The sequence below is a fragment of the Corvus kubaryi genome, unplaced genomic scaffold (genome assembly GCF_017639235.1).
Source record: "Corvus kubaryi isolate FWS band 111438036 unplaced genomic scaffold, C.kubaryi_AGA036_p1.0 37260, whole genome shotgun sequence".
NCBI lineage: Eukaryota > Metazoa > Chordata > Aves > Passeriformes > Corvidae > Corvus > Corvus kubaryi.
The window spans coordinates 6,908,063-6,925,443 of NW_024581077.1; the positions used below are offsets into that span (position 1 = coordinate 6,908,063).

General features: G+C 44.9%; 1 protein-coding gene across 3 annotated transcripts in view; it reads right to left on the minus strand.

Moving 5' to 3' along the window:
• The window catches only part of MYO7A (myosin VIIA), a 64,352-nt gene that overhangs the window by 36,291 nt on the left and 10,680 nt on the right, over positions 1 to 17,381 (minus strand). For 2 of the 3 annotated variants that reach the window (XM_042024204.1, XM_042024205.1), the window contains 10 exons: positions 15,858 to 15,979; positions 14,000 to 14,142; positions 13,785 to 13,898; positions 12,828 to 12,981; positions 12,090 to 12,166; positions 10,749 to 10,868; positions 9,390 to 9,532; positions 8,808 to 9,018; positions 8,197 to 8,332; positions 7,683 to 7,789 (listed from right to left, as the gene is read on the minus strand). In XM_042024204.1, the coding sequence (XP_041880138.1) occupies positions 7,683 to 7,789; positions 8,197 to 8,332; positions 8,808 to 9,018; positions 9,390 to 9,532; positions 10,749 to 10,868; positions 12,090 to 12,166; positions 12,828 to 12,981; positions 13,785 to 13,898; positions 14,000 to 14,142; positions 15,858 to 15,979 (1,327 nt within the window). Of the gene's footprint in view, positions 1 to 4,240; positions 4,304 to 7,682; positions 7,790 to 8,196; positions 8,333 to 8,807; positions 9,019 to 9,389; positions 9,533 to 10,748; positions 10,869 to 12,089; positions 12,167 to 12,827; positions 12,982 to 13,784; positions 13,899 to 13,999; positions 14,143 to 15,857; positions 15,980 to 17,381 lie in introns of all 3 variants that reach the window. The other variant, XM_042024203.1, reaches the window with a different exon arrangement.

Here is a 17,381-nt window from a genome sequence, read left to right on the forward strand (position 1 = left end):
CTAGCTCATTTCATGTGCCAGCCACTATTACCTGAGCTCATGACACATCAATCACAGTGATGCTGTGTGTCTAGTGGGGTCTGGTGTTCAGGGGGTCTTTGTGGGGCAGCAGACAATGCTGAAAGGTTGGAGGAAAAGTTTGGCACCAGGAGGCAACTCTCTCTGAATTAAAAACAGGGTGAACATGTGACATGACCTGATGGCCAGAGAATTCCCAAAGGGAGGATTCCAGCAGGATTTTAATGCATTTTTCTTCCAAACATTCTCTTATTTGCAGGTGGTCAAGCCATGTGTGGAGTCACAAAATCCTCATCTGCACTGGCCTTGCTGCCACATTTTGCAGTGTTTATTTGCATATTTTTGTTGCCGTGTTTATTTCTACTTTTGCTAAAATCTTTACATATGCTTCATCACATAGCACTAATAACCTTCAACATTCCCACCCCCCCAAAACTGAGGAATTCCATAGAATGACAGAACAGTTTGGATCAGAAGGGGTTATAAATTCCCTCTAGTCCAACCCCTTTACCACGAACAGGGATTTTACAGAGCTCAGGTTGGATGTGATGTTGAGACAAACCCAATCAAGACAAACACAAAGTCATCATGGAATTCCAACAAGAGAAAACCCAGCTCATGCAAACACCACAAAAATCTGGCCTGCTTGTCAAGAAGAGCATGGGGGGCTACCAGTGATCTCTCCCAGCAAAATCCTCCCCAGAAGGACAAACTGCTAACAAATCTAGAGTAATTAATGGACACAACTGCTACCTGCAGAGCATAGTAGAGTCTGATGCTCGTATTTTGTCACAGATTTTCTGAGGAAAAGGCTGTTTCAGCAAGAATCCTGGTCTGAAAGGCTTTGATGAATGTTTTCTTATCACTTTGCTAATTATGCGTGCAGGTCACCTCTGTGAGATGTGGAAGGATAGCCACAGGGGTTAGAAGCAGCAACAGGAGCAGAGCTGGCAGTTGGAAACAACTGCATGTTAGCCAAATTTTTGTCAATTTGGGCTTGGCTGGGAGAGATCATTTTTAAGCCATGGTATTAGGAAGGCAGCAAGACTTTGTACAAGGGGTCTACGAGGGAATGCACGGGTGGTTTGCTCCCAGACAGCAAGAAATGCCTCTCCAGCTTGCTGGTGCCTTGCATTTCTTTCCTGCATGCATCCAGATCTGGCAAAAAGCACTGGTGCCATCTCCATCCTTACATCTGAGAGCTTTTTGCTGGGAGGGGTTGGAAGGAAGGGACAGTGACCAGAGAGCAGCTTGTCTTCCTGTCCAAATAGTCAGAGTGGTCTGGGCTCCCCCTGTCAAGACCACATCATCCCATTCAGGGATGACATCTCAGGGCCTGACTTTTGTGCACAGACCCCTCTCAATAGTGGGCATCAGCCCTATGGGCACTATTTGGGCTCTCAGATACACAATGAATACTCTGACAAGTGTTTTTCATCAGCTTCCTCCTTCAGGGATAGGTGACACCACTCAAGCCATTGTGGTTCCTTCTGCCTCACCTCAACAGCAGCTTGGAGAGAATCACACCTCTTCCCTTACTTCAACAAAATGACCCCAAAAAGGAGTGAAGCAGCCTGTCAACACAGCCTAGCAAGGCACTAAAAAGACAGAATTTACTGCAGAGGAGAAGCATTTTCTTAGCTAAAACCAGACCCAGTCCTCATAGCCTGATGGGAAAAGGGCTGATACATTCTGCTTTTCCCTGGCCAGACACTTCTTAGCTTTCAAACTCTGAGACTGCAACATCTTTGGGACTCAGACTCTCTCTTCACTTGTGTGCATACAAAGCCCAGTAGAAGAGGAGGATGAGACCTGTGTGCCGTGGGGAAGGATGAGCAGCATTCACAGGTGCTGTACCCAAAACTGGGGCACTCAGTCTGTATTCTGTACCAAAGGAAGAAAAGACTCAAAACCAGAAGAGAAAAATGAGAAAAAGAAGATAATTCAATGATTTACAGGGAAGGAGCATGCAGAAGAGAGTTTAGAATGATGTGCAGACCAGCATGACATTTGGACATGCTTCAATTCTGCTTCTTTCTGCCATCTCAAGCCAGTCTGAACTTTGGAGGTGCAAACACGTACATGGCTGTTTGCAGTAACACCAAGACAAAAGGCAAGGAGAATGGCAACTACAAGGAGAAATGTCACTGAGCCAGAAATGGTAGAAGTTATTCCTTCTGTCCCTCTGCACCTTCTCCTCCTTGAAGGAGAAGGCTGCTGGTGCACCAGAAACACCATCAGGAGATGGAACCTGCTTCAGTGGAAATGCAGAAAGATGAAATACTTGAGGAGAGCTAAGGAAGGAAGGAGAAGCTTGTATTACCAGCAGTACTTTGAGGAAAGGTTCTGGACAAAGGACTATCTTCCCATCTCTTTAGGATTATAAGGTAACTGAATTGGGCCATGCCAATGGGACATGCAGTTTCTGAGAAAAATGATGCTTATTGTTTGTTATGTTTTTATATGAAATGTCACTGGGGTGGCCTTCAGGTGACCACTGAAAACTGAGGCCACCTCATTATGCAGTGTCATATAGTGAAGAGACAGTCTCTCTCCTAAAGGCTGTGCAGTCTGGAAAGTGCCTTCCAATGCAAAGTTGCAAAGTTGACTTGGGCTACATAACAGTGCCGAGTATCACTATTTTGAACTATAAGCTTATTGACATGCATATATATATATATATATGAAAGATCGTTTTTATCTTGGCTGTTCCACCTTTACCTCAGTGTCTAACAAATATGAACAATTATTATTCATTAGAAAACCTACAAAACATGAGGCTTAGTTGTAAGATCAACTATGACAACAACAAAACTCCCATTTCCCTGCATCTCCTGTTGACATCTTCAGAGGAAAAAAACTGGCCTAAACATTTCCGACAGATTTTGCACATTTCTCTCCTGGATTTAATCCCACCACAGAATCATAGAATCATTAATGGTTTGGTTTGGAAAAGACCTTAAAGTTCATTCAGTTCCAACCCCCCTGCCATGGGCAGGGACACCTTCCACTAGACCAGGTTGCTCAGAGCCCCACCCAACCTGGCCTTGAACATTTCCAGGGATGGGGTATCCACAGCTTCTCTGGGCAACCTGTGCCAGTGCCTCATCACCCTCACAGTGAAGAATTTCTTCCTAATACCTCATCTAAACCTTTTCTCTTTCAGTTTAAAGCCACTCCCCTTGTCCTATCACTCAGTACCCTTGTCAAAATCCCTCTCCAGCTCTCTCATATCCTGACTCAGGAAGGACTATTATTTTTTGCTACAACTCTAGAGCAAGGCCCAGTGATATGTTCCAATTGAAACAGTTTTAACCATGATACAGAGAGGAAGGAATGAATGGCTTTCAGCCATTTTGGGTCACATCCTCCTCATTGGAATTCCAAATCCAAACATCCAAGATATTGCAGAAGTAAAAAAAGATGAAATTCAGCCCCATGCAAGGATTTGAATTTTGAAAAGCAGGCTAATCCTCTGGTTATCAAGGGGTTATCGAAATGTGAGCAGAGTCAGAAAGCTTATAGCACAAAATCTTTAGCACACAATATGCTACCTTACAGCCAAATATCTAGCAAGCAAAGTCTGGGAAGCTATCAGAACCAGTCAGCAGATGAGATGCAACAGAAAAGACCTAAAAACGATGCCAAAAGCCTGTTTTGATGATCATGACAAAATTTCATCTTATCTTGTCTCTGAAGACTTGGATCTGAGGTCTCCCTTGAACAAGAACTAACCCTTCACCTCCAAAAACGATAGCATTTAGAAATGCAGTCCAGGGGTCTCCCTTTGCACGTGAGCTGTCTTGCCTCAAAAAGTGCAAAAGAGGGCCAGATTTGCAGTTGTTTGGAGGAATAATGTCCCACTGAAGCCAATGGTGTCACTGCGGTAAACAACAGCCAAATCCCAGATGATCCATCTGAAGTTATTTAAAATGATTAAAATATCAAGAAAAAAAACTTATGGCTGAGCCTGGTTCTGATTTTATCCAAACCAAATTCCCACCATTACAAAGTTCTTCTGAGTTGAATCCTAGAATTAAGTGACACAGTCATACACCTGTACCTATTCAACAAGCTGTAAAAATGCTCTCCGTCACATTGGTCACTTGAAATGGATCCTCTATAGATAGTGCAGGAAGAGGAATAAACCAACAGGAGTAAAGCACAATCCTTGCCAAGGAGAGGTGAGTATACAACAGAGGAACTCATGTATTCAGTTTACCTTTGGTGTGGGTGTGGGCGAGGGCGACTGGCCAAATGTGCTGGATGCATAGCCACAGAGAAACTACACGAAGCACAGGTAAAAAAAACAAAACAAAACACAAAACAGAGACAGAGAAGAGCAAAAGTGAAAAGAAGGAATAACTGAAATGGGAGCCTGACATTTTTAGTCTTGGAGGTCCAGCTGTAATACATCTCATGAACAAAGTCCATTTATTCTTAGATTTTTGTCTAACCCTCTCCTGGTTTTTCCCCTTTGTCTCGATGTTAACTTCTCAGAAGCTGAGGGAACTGCCAGTGTTCAGCTCTTGCTTCTTGGAAACAAACTGTACATTTTTTAATCCCACTCTTTATCCATCCAATTTCAGCCATTCCCACTCTTCATCCTCACTCATCTCTGCTCTCAGTATACAGTGGCTGGGAAGGTGCCAGGAACAAAACACAGAAATTCCAAAGAAATCCCTCCCTTCCTCCCTAATTTTAATCCCAAAAATCAGGTATTTTGGATAGAGTTTCAACTTTTGCCAAGGGGAAAGCCCCCTCAGTTTCCCATTTGTTTTTCCTTTTACAGGGTTCCATCCTCCACTGCTCCTTCTACCTGTTCCTTGAGCAAGCAATGCTGCCAGACCATACCAGCTGATTCCTCAGAGGAACAGTGTACAACTCCCACTCAATCCATAATTTCACCTGGCACCACTCAAAGCAATGTTCCCATTCAGCAAACACATGCAGACAGACCTTCTCTGTGATGGCTGTGCATAAATGAGACTTTACAGCCCCATGTGCTCCAGAAACACCCAGTTCACCACACAGGTTTCATTGTGCACAAATATTAGGTCTTTCAGGGACCAAACAGTTACTACAATATTCAAAGATACACTCTCAACTGGTTTTCAAATTTCTCTGATCTGATCTGTGGCTTTCTCAAGTTTCTAGATTGTAAGGACCCCATTTGAAAGAGTGAATGTAAAGCAGATGTGGACTTGCTTGTCACTGACCCACAAAATCCTACAAACTTGTCAATAAGCTCCTGAGAACCAAAGTTTGGAAGGTGTTGAGCAAAATGCCTCATGATTTGATTTAGCCCTTGGCAGAGCAGCCACATGTCTCTTTTTAAGGGAAGATGTTAGATTTGACTGCCCAAGCCTGAGCATCTCTTCCTCCACAGATTGCCTCACTGATGCTCAGGGAAGGCATGCACCATTCCAAGACATTCCAAGGACACTTCACCACAGATCTTTGCTACATGCAGTCAATTTTCATGACCCAGGCTCACTTGCTCCTTCTTTTGGGGCACGTGTCCTAGGAAAGGGGGTGCAAACATTACTGAACTTTGGTGGAAAGCACTGGCAAAAGCATCTCAGCCCTATATTGGATCCTGCTTGTCTGAGAATTTTTGCATGGTGGTGTTCAGGGAATAAGTGCTCTCCAGTTTCACAACAACCCTATGCATGTCTAGGGGAGCTGGTACACAATGTTGGCTCCTCTTCCAGTTCCATGACAGTCAGGCTAAAAACCTCTAATTCAAAAAAGAAAACCAGACATCATTAAAGTATCAAAGCACAGAGACCACCACTTGGGACAGATTCTGAAGATGTCTAGTGGAACTATAGAAAAAACCCAAATGGTTTCTGTAAAAAAAAAAAAGGGTTCTGATGCTTTCAAAGGTTTCAGTTCTCACATTCTAGATGACATCCAGGCAGACATCCCAACTTTGCTATTATATACTTCCAGCATTTTTTAAAGATGCTTTGGTAGGTGTCCCCGTGAGAAAGCTTGCGTGACTGTGTAAACCCTCTTGCTGATCACCCAGAGTGCATCTCTACTCTGCCCAAAGAAGAAAGAAATCACTTCCAAGGTCAAAAGCTTACACCAAAAATAAAAAGCAGCGAGGAATAAGCAATAAAAAGCAAAGTAAGCAGCAGCACTGATGCTAAGGGAGTTAGTGTCTACTTCAACAGGAGCATCCACATCTGAGGATAGCTCTGAACCCACCAGGAGTGTCACGCCAATTGGTAGCTTAATTAATAATTGATAAATGTTCTCTTATTCGTAATGAAGTCGAAAGGATAATGATCATTAATTTCAGCAGGAGCAAAAGGGAATGGCTAAAGGTTACGACCAAGGCTTTCAAAACAGCATGTAGCACATTTAAAGAAATGTCTTGGGAATGTAAATATTTCTTTCCCTTATCATGTAAAGGAATTCAGCACTTACAGCTTGGCACTCCTGAAAGTCCCTAAGTCCCTTGGTCCATCAGTGGCATTGGCTGGCATTTGGAAATGGGACTCGGACTGCCAAAAGTTTGTTTGCTTTGAAAAATGTTGTCCCCACACCCTCTACAGTTCCATGGCTTTTGCTTAGGGAAAAACTGGGGGATTTGGCCATAGTGACTGATCTGTATAGACTTTTAGATTCTGCAAGACTGATATTTTAAAACACTTTCTACTTTAATTTTGGGAGCAGGGCTGAGTAGAGAGATTTAGATTTTCAACTTCCCGAAGAAAATACCACACATTTGTGTTGTTATTAACGGTGAAATGGTCACTAATCTCAGCATTTAAGCTGGTATCCCACTAAAAAATGCTCAAATGGGGTGGAAAGGGTTAAAGAAATAACTCTGCCTTTCTCTAAAGCTTCAGGGCACACAGTCTTCTCTCACACTGAGCATGGAGTCAACACATAACCTCCTGGAGGACTGGGATGAGGAAAGAGGAGCTTTAAAGTTCAGCTTTCATAACTGGTGTTCTCTCTCTCTGCTGTTGTAACAGTAAAATACAACTGCTCCCTCCAAGTCCTGTGGCAGTGCATAAAGACCAGCAAGATTCTCCCTTTGTTCTACTCTGATTGGCAAGTATTTAGCTTTTACTTGGACTCATAGAAAGGTTTGGGTTTGAAGGGACCTTCAAGGTCACGTAGTTCCAACCCTCCTGCCGTGGGGAGGGACACCTTCCACTAGACCAGATTGCTTGAACACTTGAACACTTCCAGGGATGGGACATTCACAGCTTCTCTGGGCAACCTGTGCCAGTATCCCACCACCCTCACACGAAAAAATTTCTTCCTAATACCTAATCTAAACCTGCCCTCTGTTAGTTTACTTCTCATTCTATTACACACACATCTGAATGTATCAAGTGGAAGGCACAGTTCCTTTTCTCTCAGATTTCTACAATCACAAATCTGATTGTTCCAATCCCTACACAATTCAGAGAGGGGCAATCACAGCAAAAAAATAATATTTGATGAACCAAAAAGCAGTGAACTGGGGGCATGAATGTGGATGCATCCATGGCACTGCATTAACACTTCCTGATGGCTGACTCTCACTAACAGGTTTGAAACACCCCAAAGAGCATCATAGCAACATGAGTCTGCAAATCTTCCACCCCTTCCAGGAACACCCCTCCTCGTGAATAAAGATCTTCTCCCGCCTGCATTACCATTGCCACATCTGCTTGGAAGATCTGCTTGATGAATTTGTTTTTTGAGGAATGCACCAGCTGAATGATGTCTCCATGCAGCGTGTCCCTGTTTTTCTCCAAGAAACCTAGAGAAATAATGGGACAACACATAGATGACAGAGTGCAACATGGGCAGTATGGGAGCTGCAAGCAGCTTCTGGGTTGGTGGATTACTGGATGTTCTTGGTGAGGTAATGGGAGTAATGAGCGGGCAGAGAGAGAGGGACCATGAGAAGGAAGACAGAGGCACATCTTCAGACTGGATCGAAGATGCAGTGGTGCAAAGCACTGCCATTCTGTCACAGGCACACACGAATGAAACGGCACCAAACTCTGCAGCTCATGGGCACAGCTGGAGGGTCAAGTCATTGCAGCCAGAAAAGGACACTGACACTACTGTGGACTACCACCCTGCCCTGCTCCAACACAACAGCAGCTTATCTGCCATGGACATCCCCTCACCCCCTGAATTGCCCCAGAAGCTGCTCCATACCTTTTGTTTCGTAGTAAACAATTCCAGCAAAATGGTTGATGCCAAACTGGGTTTCGTAGTTATTCTTTGGAGGAATATAGTTGGTGTTAAGCTTGTGCTGGGAGTTCAGCTTGTGTAACATGGTGGCATCTGTACCCTGTTCATGCATGAAAAGATCTGACATTTAACCAAGGCTATTCCCATTGAAATAATTTTCCAGTCAATGGCACATTTCTTTCTTGTCTTGTGCATTTATGTTGAGAAGTGGTATGCTGGAGAGGATATGTCAAGTGCAGAAATTACAGAAACTGATTAAATATCACTGATATGTAATGCTGTATTCAAAATAATGCTCCAAAAGGAGTACATTTAACACTATTTTCTCTTAAACTTTGCCAATAGATGTTCTTGAGCCTCTTGCAGGCATATTTTCCCATCACAAACACTTGTTTTATTATGGCTGTGATACTGATGGAAGAAAATTTAAGAGAGCAATAAAAACTATAAATAGGCAGGCCACTGGTGAATGTGTGTTTGGGGCTGAGCAGATCTCTCACAGAATGCCAGCATGCAAGTACAAAGGGGATAAAACCAGAAGAATCACTGGCAGCAAGGCTGGGCCCAAAACACACCTTGGGGAACTTGCTCTCCTCATCAATGAGGGAGATGATGTTCATAGGCTTGATAGCAATCATGTCCAAGGCATCCTGGTTATCAGTGAACTCGATGTGCTGCCAGTTGATGTTCTCCAGGTTGTACTCCTCCTGCTCTAGTTTGAAGACATGGCGCACAAAGAACTGCTGCAGGTTTTCATTCGCAAAGTTAATGCAAAGCTGCTCAAAACTGTGGAGGGAAGGTCAAGAAGAGGCAACTTTAGATCCATCATGGTTAATTTTTCTACATGTCTCTCCATGCCTGAAGTAGTACTCTAAGACCTTGTCAACCTCTCAGTAAGGCTGCTGTTGGCTTAGAATTTCCTTATTGGTTCAGACAATCAGTTTTTCTCCCAAAACAATGTTATGTGTGTGGTCTAAACCAGTTTAGGAACTATGCTGTCTGCTGCAATTGATTAGCTCTGATAATTTCTCATACAGAAAAAGGCTTGGACCAACCCAGTCCAGTTCACTTCAAGAGAGGTGAAAGGACTGCAAGACCTTGAGCTTGGGCTTGTGAATGAGGAGCAAGACCTCGTTCTCCTTTTGCAGGCTCCATACCTGTTCACAGTGAAGTTCTCAAAGCCAAAGATGTCAAGAAGGCCAATGGATCTCCTGATACTTTTGAGTTCCTGGGAAGGAGGTCTGTAAATTGCAGCGTTGATCTTCTCCACGATCCACACAAAAAGTCGCCCATAAATTCCCTGCAACATCCCAAAGATGGAGCTCCCTGAGACAGTTCAGCAGTTTGTCCTGCAACTCTGTGTCACCATTCCACCCTCAATGACACAGGTTCTTCTAAACCATGGCCAACAATCAGACAGTCCCTGAGGATGTGCTCACCAACGTTTGAGCCAGACTCTTGGCATGGTTTAAAGCTTCAAGAACCATTATGTAGATCAAGGAAAACAGACCTGAAAGCCTAGCTAAAAGACAACTGAGAGCAAAACCGCAAATTTGGATAGTCTTAAATGCTGGATCTATGGGTTCGCTATGAAGCCAGACAGTCCTTTCTTTGGTTTCCACATATTTCTCTCTACAGATCAGCAGAGCAGAGCCATGTTACACTGCAAGAACATCTTGCTCACTTGGACAAAGTGCTCATTGAAACGCTGCAGTGCTGGCTGAAGAGTCTGATGATTTAATGAAACAGATATTGCTGCTTCAGTAATTTCAGAACTTCACGTTTTAAACTGCTATTGATTTTTATTTTATAAGCTACAGCAGTGCAACCAAGAGGGGAGCTCAATTCAAAAGCTCGTCACCACTAAAGAAGACACTGTCAGGATTTGCAGGCTAGCTATCAAACCAGCTTTATCTACCATTTCCCCACAGATAAAGTGAGGACCCAAGTTGGCCAAAGCATGCCAATAATGCTTGTCTCACAATTTTACATGGGGCTGCAAACAGCACAGCAGTGATGCACACCCACCCCATCAACCTTCATCTCCCCAAAGTCTCAAGTGATGTTCTGTGTGCTCTGATGGCTGCTAGACTGCTCTATCCCTGGCCCTGTGTTGTTCAACTGTATTTACTGCTGCTTACGTCCCTAATCCTGAAATTCAGGTGTGGGTGCTAGAGGTGTTGGTAGAGTTTCTCTGATTTACAGCAGCTGAGGATCTTTCCTGAAGCTGAGGTGAAGTAATTTCAGACTTCTTGGTTCTTCTGCAGGTCCCCTTTGACTACAGACAATCTCAAGTCCAGATTGCAAATCCTTTGCAGAGCAGGCTACCTAGTCTCCTTCCATCTCAATTCTTTGTGCATCCCAATTAGAACATGGTTTCAAGGGCGTCTGCTGATCTGAGCTCACACAGGCCCCAAGCGAGACCCTTTTCCTGTGCAGTGGATGCTCCAGTCTCAGGAGGGGCAGATTTCTTCAGCTTATCAACAGAAGGCATAAGGAAATGCCCCAAGACTTACCTTTACAAAAGCGTCCCTCACGTCCAGCGCTTGTTCCATACTGAGAGGGGTGGAGACAGTCTCACCCCTCGTGATTATAGTCCGGCTGGTAAGGCAGTTCATCACATCCTGAGGCTCAACCTGACAGAGACAACATCAAACACAGCTGCCATACAGGAGAGGTACCTCAAATGACGACACAGACATTTTCAGAGAGAAAAATTAACATTTTTATACCGTATTTTCATCTGGAAGGTGTTCTTTTGGCTTAGCATGAAATGTTAATGACGTGTGGGAAGACAGGACGAGAAAGAAGTAAAGCCTGCAAAGCTGTATGCTACCAGAATGGTTAAAGCTTTGCATCACCCTGACTCCTTTTTATGCTTCTTCAGGGAAATGTCCACTCCCTAAGTGGACAGAGAGCTGTGGATCACACTCTGGGACCAGCAGTGCCTATGGAGATAAGATGATGTCCCTGAGGGATCCCTGTCAGCTCTTGAGAAGACCACTGAAGAATGCTCCAGCCACTGCACCCATGGTTTCAGCGAGGGTCATCTCACCTCACTTCAGATACACAGAGTATATATGACATCTGTCTCAAGTACCGTCATGAACTTTCTTTGTATCAATGAAGGAAACACCCTGCTTTAGGGACTGAGTTATTTTGGATGTCCTTACTAGGACGATGTGCAACAGAGGGTCTGTTACTATCAGCTGGTATGAAGGGGAGCTCAGATCATAGAATCATAGGATAGTTTGGATTGGAAAAGACCTTTAAAGATCATCTAGTTCCAACCCCCCTGCCAAGGGCAGGAACACCTTCTGCTAGACCACGTTGTTCAAAGCCCCATCAAACCTGGCCTTTTGCACAAGTGGAGCAGCCACAAAATCCCTGGGCAACCTGTTCCAGTGCCTCACCATCCTCACAGTGAAGAATTTCTTAATATCTAATTTAAACCTGTCGTCTTTCAGTTTGAAGCCATTCTCTCTTGTCCTGTCATTCCACGTCCTTGTCAAAAGTCCCTCCTCCAGCTCTCTTGTAGCCCCTCTAGGTACTGAAAGGGGCTCTAAGCTGTCCTCAGAGCCTTCTCTTCTCCAGGCTGAACAACTCCAAATCTCTCAGCCTGTCTCCACGGAAGAGGTGCTCCAGCCCTCTGACCATCTTTGTGGCGTCCTCTGGCTACTCAGCGCAGATGGAGACACTCACCTTCATGTGCAGGACACAATATGGCTTATCTGGGCCTCTTCAGCTTCCTAGAGCTGGTGGTGCAAGGACAGGCTGGCTCAGCTGAAGCCTTGCCACAATACTAAAAACCTGGGATTGAATCAGAAAGGGAACAGCAGCACTGCAGGGCCACTGACCTCCAGCAACGTTGCCGCAGTGATGAGTGATGCTGACTGAACAACCTCACAGGCATCCAGGTTGTCATAGGTCCGAGCTGGGGAAAGAAAGGCAGAGGGAAAGCCATCAGCAAGGGACGTGTCTCTGCAGAAGGTGGATGGGGTGGGGGAAAGGGTCTTTTTCCACTCCCTCTGTGTGATGTCCTGGCAAAATCTGGCCATAGAAGGGAGAGAAAAGTTCACACATCTGCTGGAGTCCTGCTGCTGGCTGCAAAGGACCTGCACTCTGCTCTGCTAGACAAGACAGTAAAGAACCTAGAAATACTTCTAGCATCTAAGTGCTTTAGGCTTCTGTCTTCCAAAGAGGCTTTTTAAATCACTGTCATTTCTGACAGCAGAGCTGTTTGGTACCTTTACAAAGGCATATCCAATCACACAGGCACCTGTCAAATACTCCATTAGCCTCTCCTTGTAAAATCTGAATGTACTGAATGGCCTGTGGCCATATTCAACCTCACAACATTCAGAAAATGTGGATGTCATTGAGCACACTGCAGCCTGGGAGCCCTGCTGTGGGCAGGTGGAGTTATTCCTCATTCCTTGTCCTTACAATGCCACAATAAACACCTGAGTGCCTGGCATGGCACCATGGCAGGTGTTCTGGATACAGCCCTCCATCCCTAAGCTTGGCTCCCTGTCAGCATGCAGAATAAAGAGCAGCAGTGCACTGGACCATGTCCCTGTATTTTGTCCTTTTACCTTCATACTGCAGGTTGCCCATGTGCAGGATGGCAGCCAGCAGCTTGGAGATCTCCCAGTTCTCCGTGTCGGTGAACATGAGGACCTTCATAGCGGAGCGGATGTTGGCGTACTCCTTGCTATCATCTCTGCCATCACAGGTGGTGCAGTTACCCTGGGGAGGCAAACAGGTCACACACTGCATGGAGCACGCGGGCGTAACCCTAAGCTATCAGGGCTTCCCCCTGAACCAGCAGCATTTTGTTTAAGGGATGATGCTGAACTTGTGGATCTGGCTCTGCCCTTTGTCATGTTCTATGATTCATTGCTCAGCCTTGTGACCTACACTCACCCTATTGTCCCCAGGTACTCTGGGTCTGACAGCCACCAGCAGAGGAGAAAAAGCTGTCTGAGATGGGGATAGAGAGCTGAAGGCTCCCACTGATCAAGTTAGAAAGCTGGGTCCCAGCCTTGCTGATGATTACACCTGCTTATATCAGCTCCTCTGGGTATCAACACTGGTACATAGGGAGTGGGGCTGGAGATTGCTGGCTCAGTTGGACACTTGCTCAGTTGGACACACAGCTCAGCCCCATATTCTGCTTAGAATGTGCCATCCAGGCAAGCGCTCCTCCCTGTCCATCACTGCCTCAAGAGCATCAGGTCTTACCCAGCTCCCTGGTAATTTCCAAACACGTGGCATGGGCACCATACACCATCCCATCCAAGACTACGTCCTGCTTCACAGGAAGTGTGGAAATAGCCTGGTCTAGACACAGGGATTAAGGGTTTCCACTAAGACTGTGAGCCTTGTGGTGGTGAGACAAAGAGATCTCTCAAACCCTGCGGCTAAGGCTCAAGAAGGTCATAACCAGCAAAGCAGCTCTTGGCTGCAGAAGCAACTCTCTTTTCCTTCTCCCTTGCTAACACCCTTTCACCACATCACCCCACCAAACCTCTGCTGCACTGCTCTCTCACCATCGCAAGGTAGTTGTAGTCCGTGGCTTTCCCAAGACCCAGCTTCTTCTTCTGCTCCATGGTCATTCCTCTCAGCATGCAGTAGAACACGTGGTAATTCCTCTCGTCCTGGGCCTGCAGGAGAAGAGCAAGTGTCAGCTCTGTGAGGAGAACAGCACTGCAAAGGTCGGCTGCCCGAGCGCCAGTCCCTGTGCCTTGCAGGTGTACCACCTTACCTGCCTGCACACCCGGGACTTCTCCAGCAGGTACTGCTCAATCTTTGCCCCCTCGATGGCTCCCCTTTTGTTGAAGTGGATATCGATGTACTTCCCAAATCGGCTGGAATTGTCATTACGGATGGTCTTTGCATTCCCGAAAGCTGCAAGAATTGTGGTGGGTTAGAGGGGATCTGATGCAGGGAGAATGGTGGGTCTGGTCTCATGGGGGGAAAGAAAGCCAAAAGAGAGAGGCTGAGAGGGTAAAAAGCAGCTCCAAAGCCTTCTGTTAAGTTTGACTACCCTTGGAAATACAGAGAGGAGCACAAAAAAGGAAGCTTGGGAATGGGATGACCTTATCCAGGAAGAAGGGCTAGGACAGCAGGATTTTGGCAGCAGCTGATGAAATACAAGAGTTGAGCAAGAGTGGCTGCAGTGTGCAAGGTGACACTGTGCAGGAAATGACAGAGCTGCTGGTGAGAGATTTGATCACTGAGAGGGAAAGAAAAGGGAAAATACATCCAAAAGGGAAACACAGACAACTAAGCCAAGCCCCAGCGGGAGACTTCTCTCTGCAAACAGACTATGCAGAGAAAGGAACCCATGTCCATCCTCTGTTAGGTGTGGGTGAATGCCCTGAGCCAGCACACCATGCAACTTCTGCTCCAGGATTGCTGGCAGGTGATGGACATGTGCTTGAACTACAGAACCTCTCCTCCCTGAATCTCAGCAGTGACTAAGTGCATAGTCAATAGCGCCCTGTATGCTTGTCACACTTCTGTTGATTCCTAGAGGGTTATTTACCACACAGTGGAGGTAAAAATCATAGAATGGTTTGGGTTGGAAGGGACCTTCAAGATCATCTAGTTCCAGCCCCTCTGCCAAGGCAGGGATGCTTCCTGCTAGACCAGGCTGATCAAACCTCCATCCTTAAAGAACAATCCCAGTGTCATTCTTTAAGGAAAATGTGATTTTTCTGTGTAAGCATCAAAGGTCTATCTGGCATCACGTTGGTTCAAGAGGGTCAGATCCCCTATTTAATTTACAGACATTCAATTAAAATAGTGGGGTTGATCACAGTAACAGTTTGCCACTGAACCTATTAAGGCCACAAGCTGATTCTCATTATCTGGTTCTTTCTTGACCTCCTCTATTTCTTTTTCTGCATTCTGCTGCCATTCACTGATCTTGGAAGGAAAAGGTGGGGTTTAGTATTGTGTATGGCCAGCACAAGGTGCTGTGAAGCTCAGGTCCTATTAAACTGGTGTTTTATGGAACCATCAAAGAATAGGAATAGGATTTTTGCAACTATGGCCAAAAAAAGCAAATAATTAGTTAGCTGAATACAGCACTGATGGGATATTGGTGCTCTGCATGCAGTCCAGCACTGGAAGTGGTGGTGAGATTTTTCAAAAGAACTTTGATTGAACATCAGATACTCAAAAAGATATTGATCAGCACTTTTACATACTACACACAGAATTAGATAAAATTCAGGGTTTTTTATGGATTTTTTTTGAGGAAAGAAATACTGCTTTAACTGGAAAACCACATTTTTTTTCTATTTTAAGTAACAAAACAGTTGAAAAAAATAATTAAGGTCAGCTGAAATGCTTTGCTTTCAACAGTAGTTGTCAAAAATATTAAAGGAAACATTGAGAGCTCAGACCAGAGATTATTATTCTTGTGAAAAATAAATTCAGATGGAAAGAATCTGAATGTATTGTTTAGCAAAAGTGTACTTTAAAAAAAAAATTTGTCACTTTTTTGGAAACTCAAAGTGTTACGTAAGTGATTTACATTTGGTTATATTTTGTGCTTCCTGAATCTGTTTTTTACTTTTTCCAGCAAAAGAATTCTCCATTATCTGAGGCCTCACCTTCCAAGATGGGATTTGCCTCCAGGACCTGCTGCTCAATCCAGGAGTGCTGACCACTGATTGCTGCCAGGAACTGCAGAATCAGTTTTGTGCTTTCTGTCTTCCCTGCTCCGGATTCACCACTGCAAAGACAACAGGAGTGAAGGTCAGTGAAAGCCATGCTGCATCCATGCCAATGTCCCTCCCTTTGTCTCCAAAGGGACTTCTGTCTCTGTGTCTCTTCTGTTAGCGTAGGCAGGATGAGACCACTAAGGATGGGTTTCCAGCATCCCAAGGACTGGTTGTGGGACAAATGGTAAGACATGGTACCAGACAGCTTCCAGCCAAGATTCAGATTTGCTCTGTGTTCCACTTGGCCCAAGCTGTTGCTTGAGTTTGGGTATCCTGAGCAAATGCCATCATTCAGTCAGCACTAGGAAGGTCATGAAGTACTTTCAGTCAGTGCTTTTCCAGGTATGATCACCAGACCATGACCCTTTGGTCCACGGTCTAGCTGTTCCCATGGGACATCTTCATCACTAGTCTTGATAAGGCAGACTGTGAAATACGGCCTTTTAACAGCAGGGACTTCCACAGGTCTCTTAGGCTTATTCTAACAAAGAGCAGGTGGGAGAGGAGAAGCTTATGGGGCAGGAAGCCAGAGTTATTCCTCAAACTTTCCTCTTCACTGAAAAAAAACCTCAGTTATCTTGTGATGCTACAAGAGGAAGGGGCTGGGCAGAAATATTTTGGTGAGTATATGGCCTGTTCAGTGACTGAAATAGACCTTCCTGATGTTGAATACCCAGCCCTGGCCTCATGGGCAAATTGTTTCACTTTTCAGGCCACTGGCACACTGCATCGACTCTCCTATGGGCCCCACATGATGCTTTTTTAAACCAGCAAAATAAGCCTTACTGAATGGCCTTTTCAGACTCATGTATCTGAAATACTGCACACGGGATGTTCCAGAGTTATGGGTCTTTATTCAATGAAACTTAGGGTAGGCATGCCTTGGGGAAAGGGGTGCCTCAAACAAAAAAACTGTCTGTGGGTTCAGAATTTATCTGACAGTGTTGGAGGGCTGAGGATGTCAAATCTGGCTCATACCATTGTTTGGGACAGATACTGGAGGGAATATATACCCATATTATATATATAACTATACCCATAACCAGGCACTTCTTGGTGCCCAAGGGTGATTGGTCCAGAGCAGATCCATGCATGGAGACCCGTTCAGGAGTGTGAATGACCACAGGTCCAGTGATCAAGCTTGTCCCTAACCCTTCCTTGTGCAGAAACTACAGATATGTGCATTTTTGATGTCTGTAGGAGTATTGAGTTTAAATTTAAAAGGGGAGGTTAAACATAAATATGAGATCTATTGGGTTGCAAGGGTAAACACCAAAGTATTGATAAAGCACCTTTACGAGGAACAGAGTGACTGCAGAGACCACCTCTGCACAGGGAATACGTGGATGGAAGATCTAATCAGTCACTCAACATCTGATTCTATCTGATAAGCTGTTCCAAATCAAGCATGTT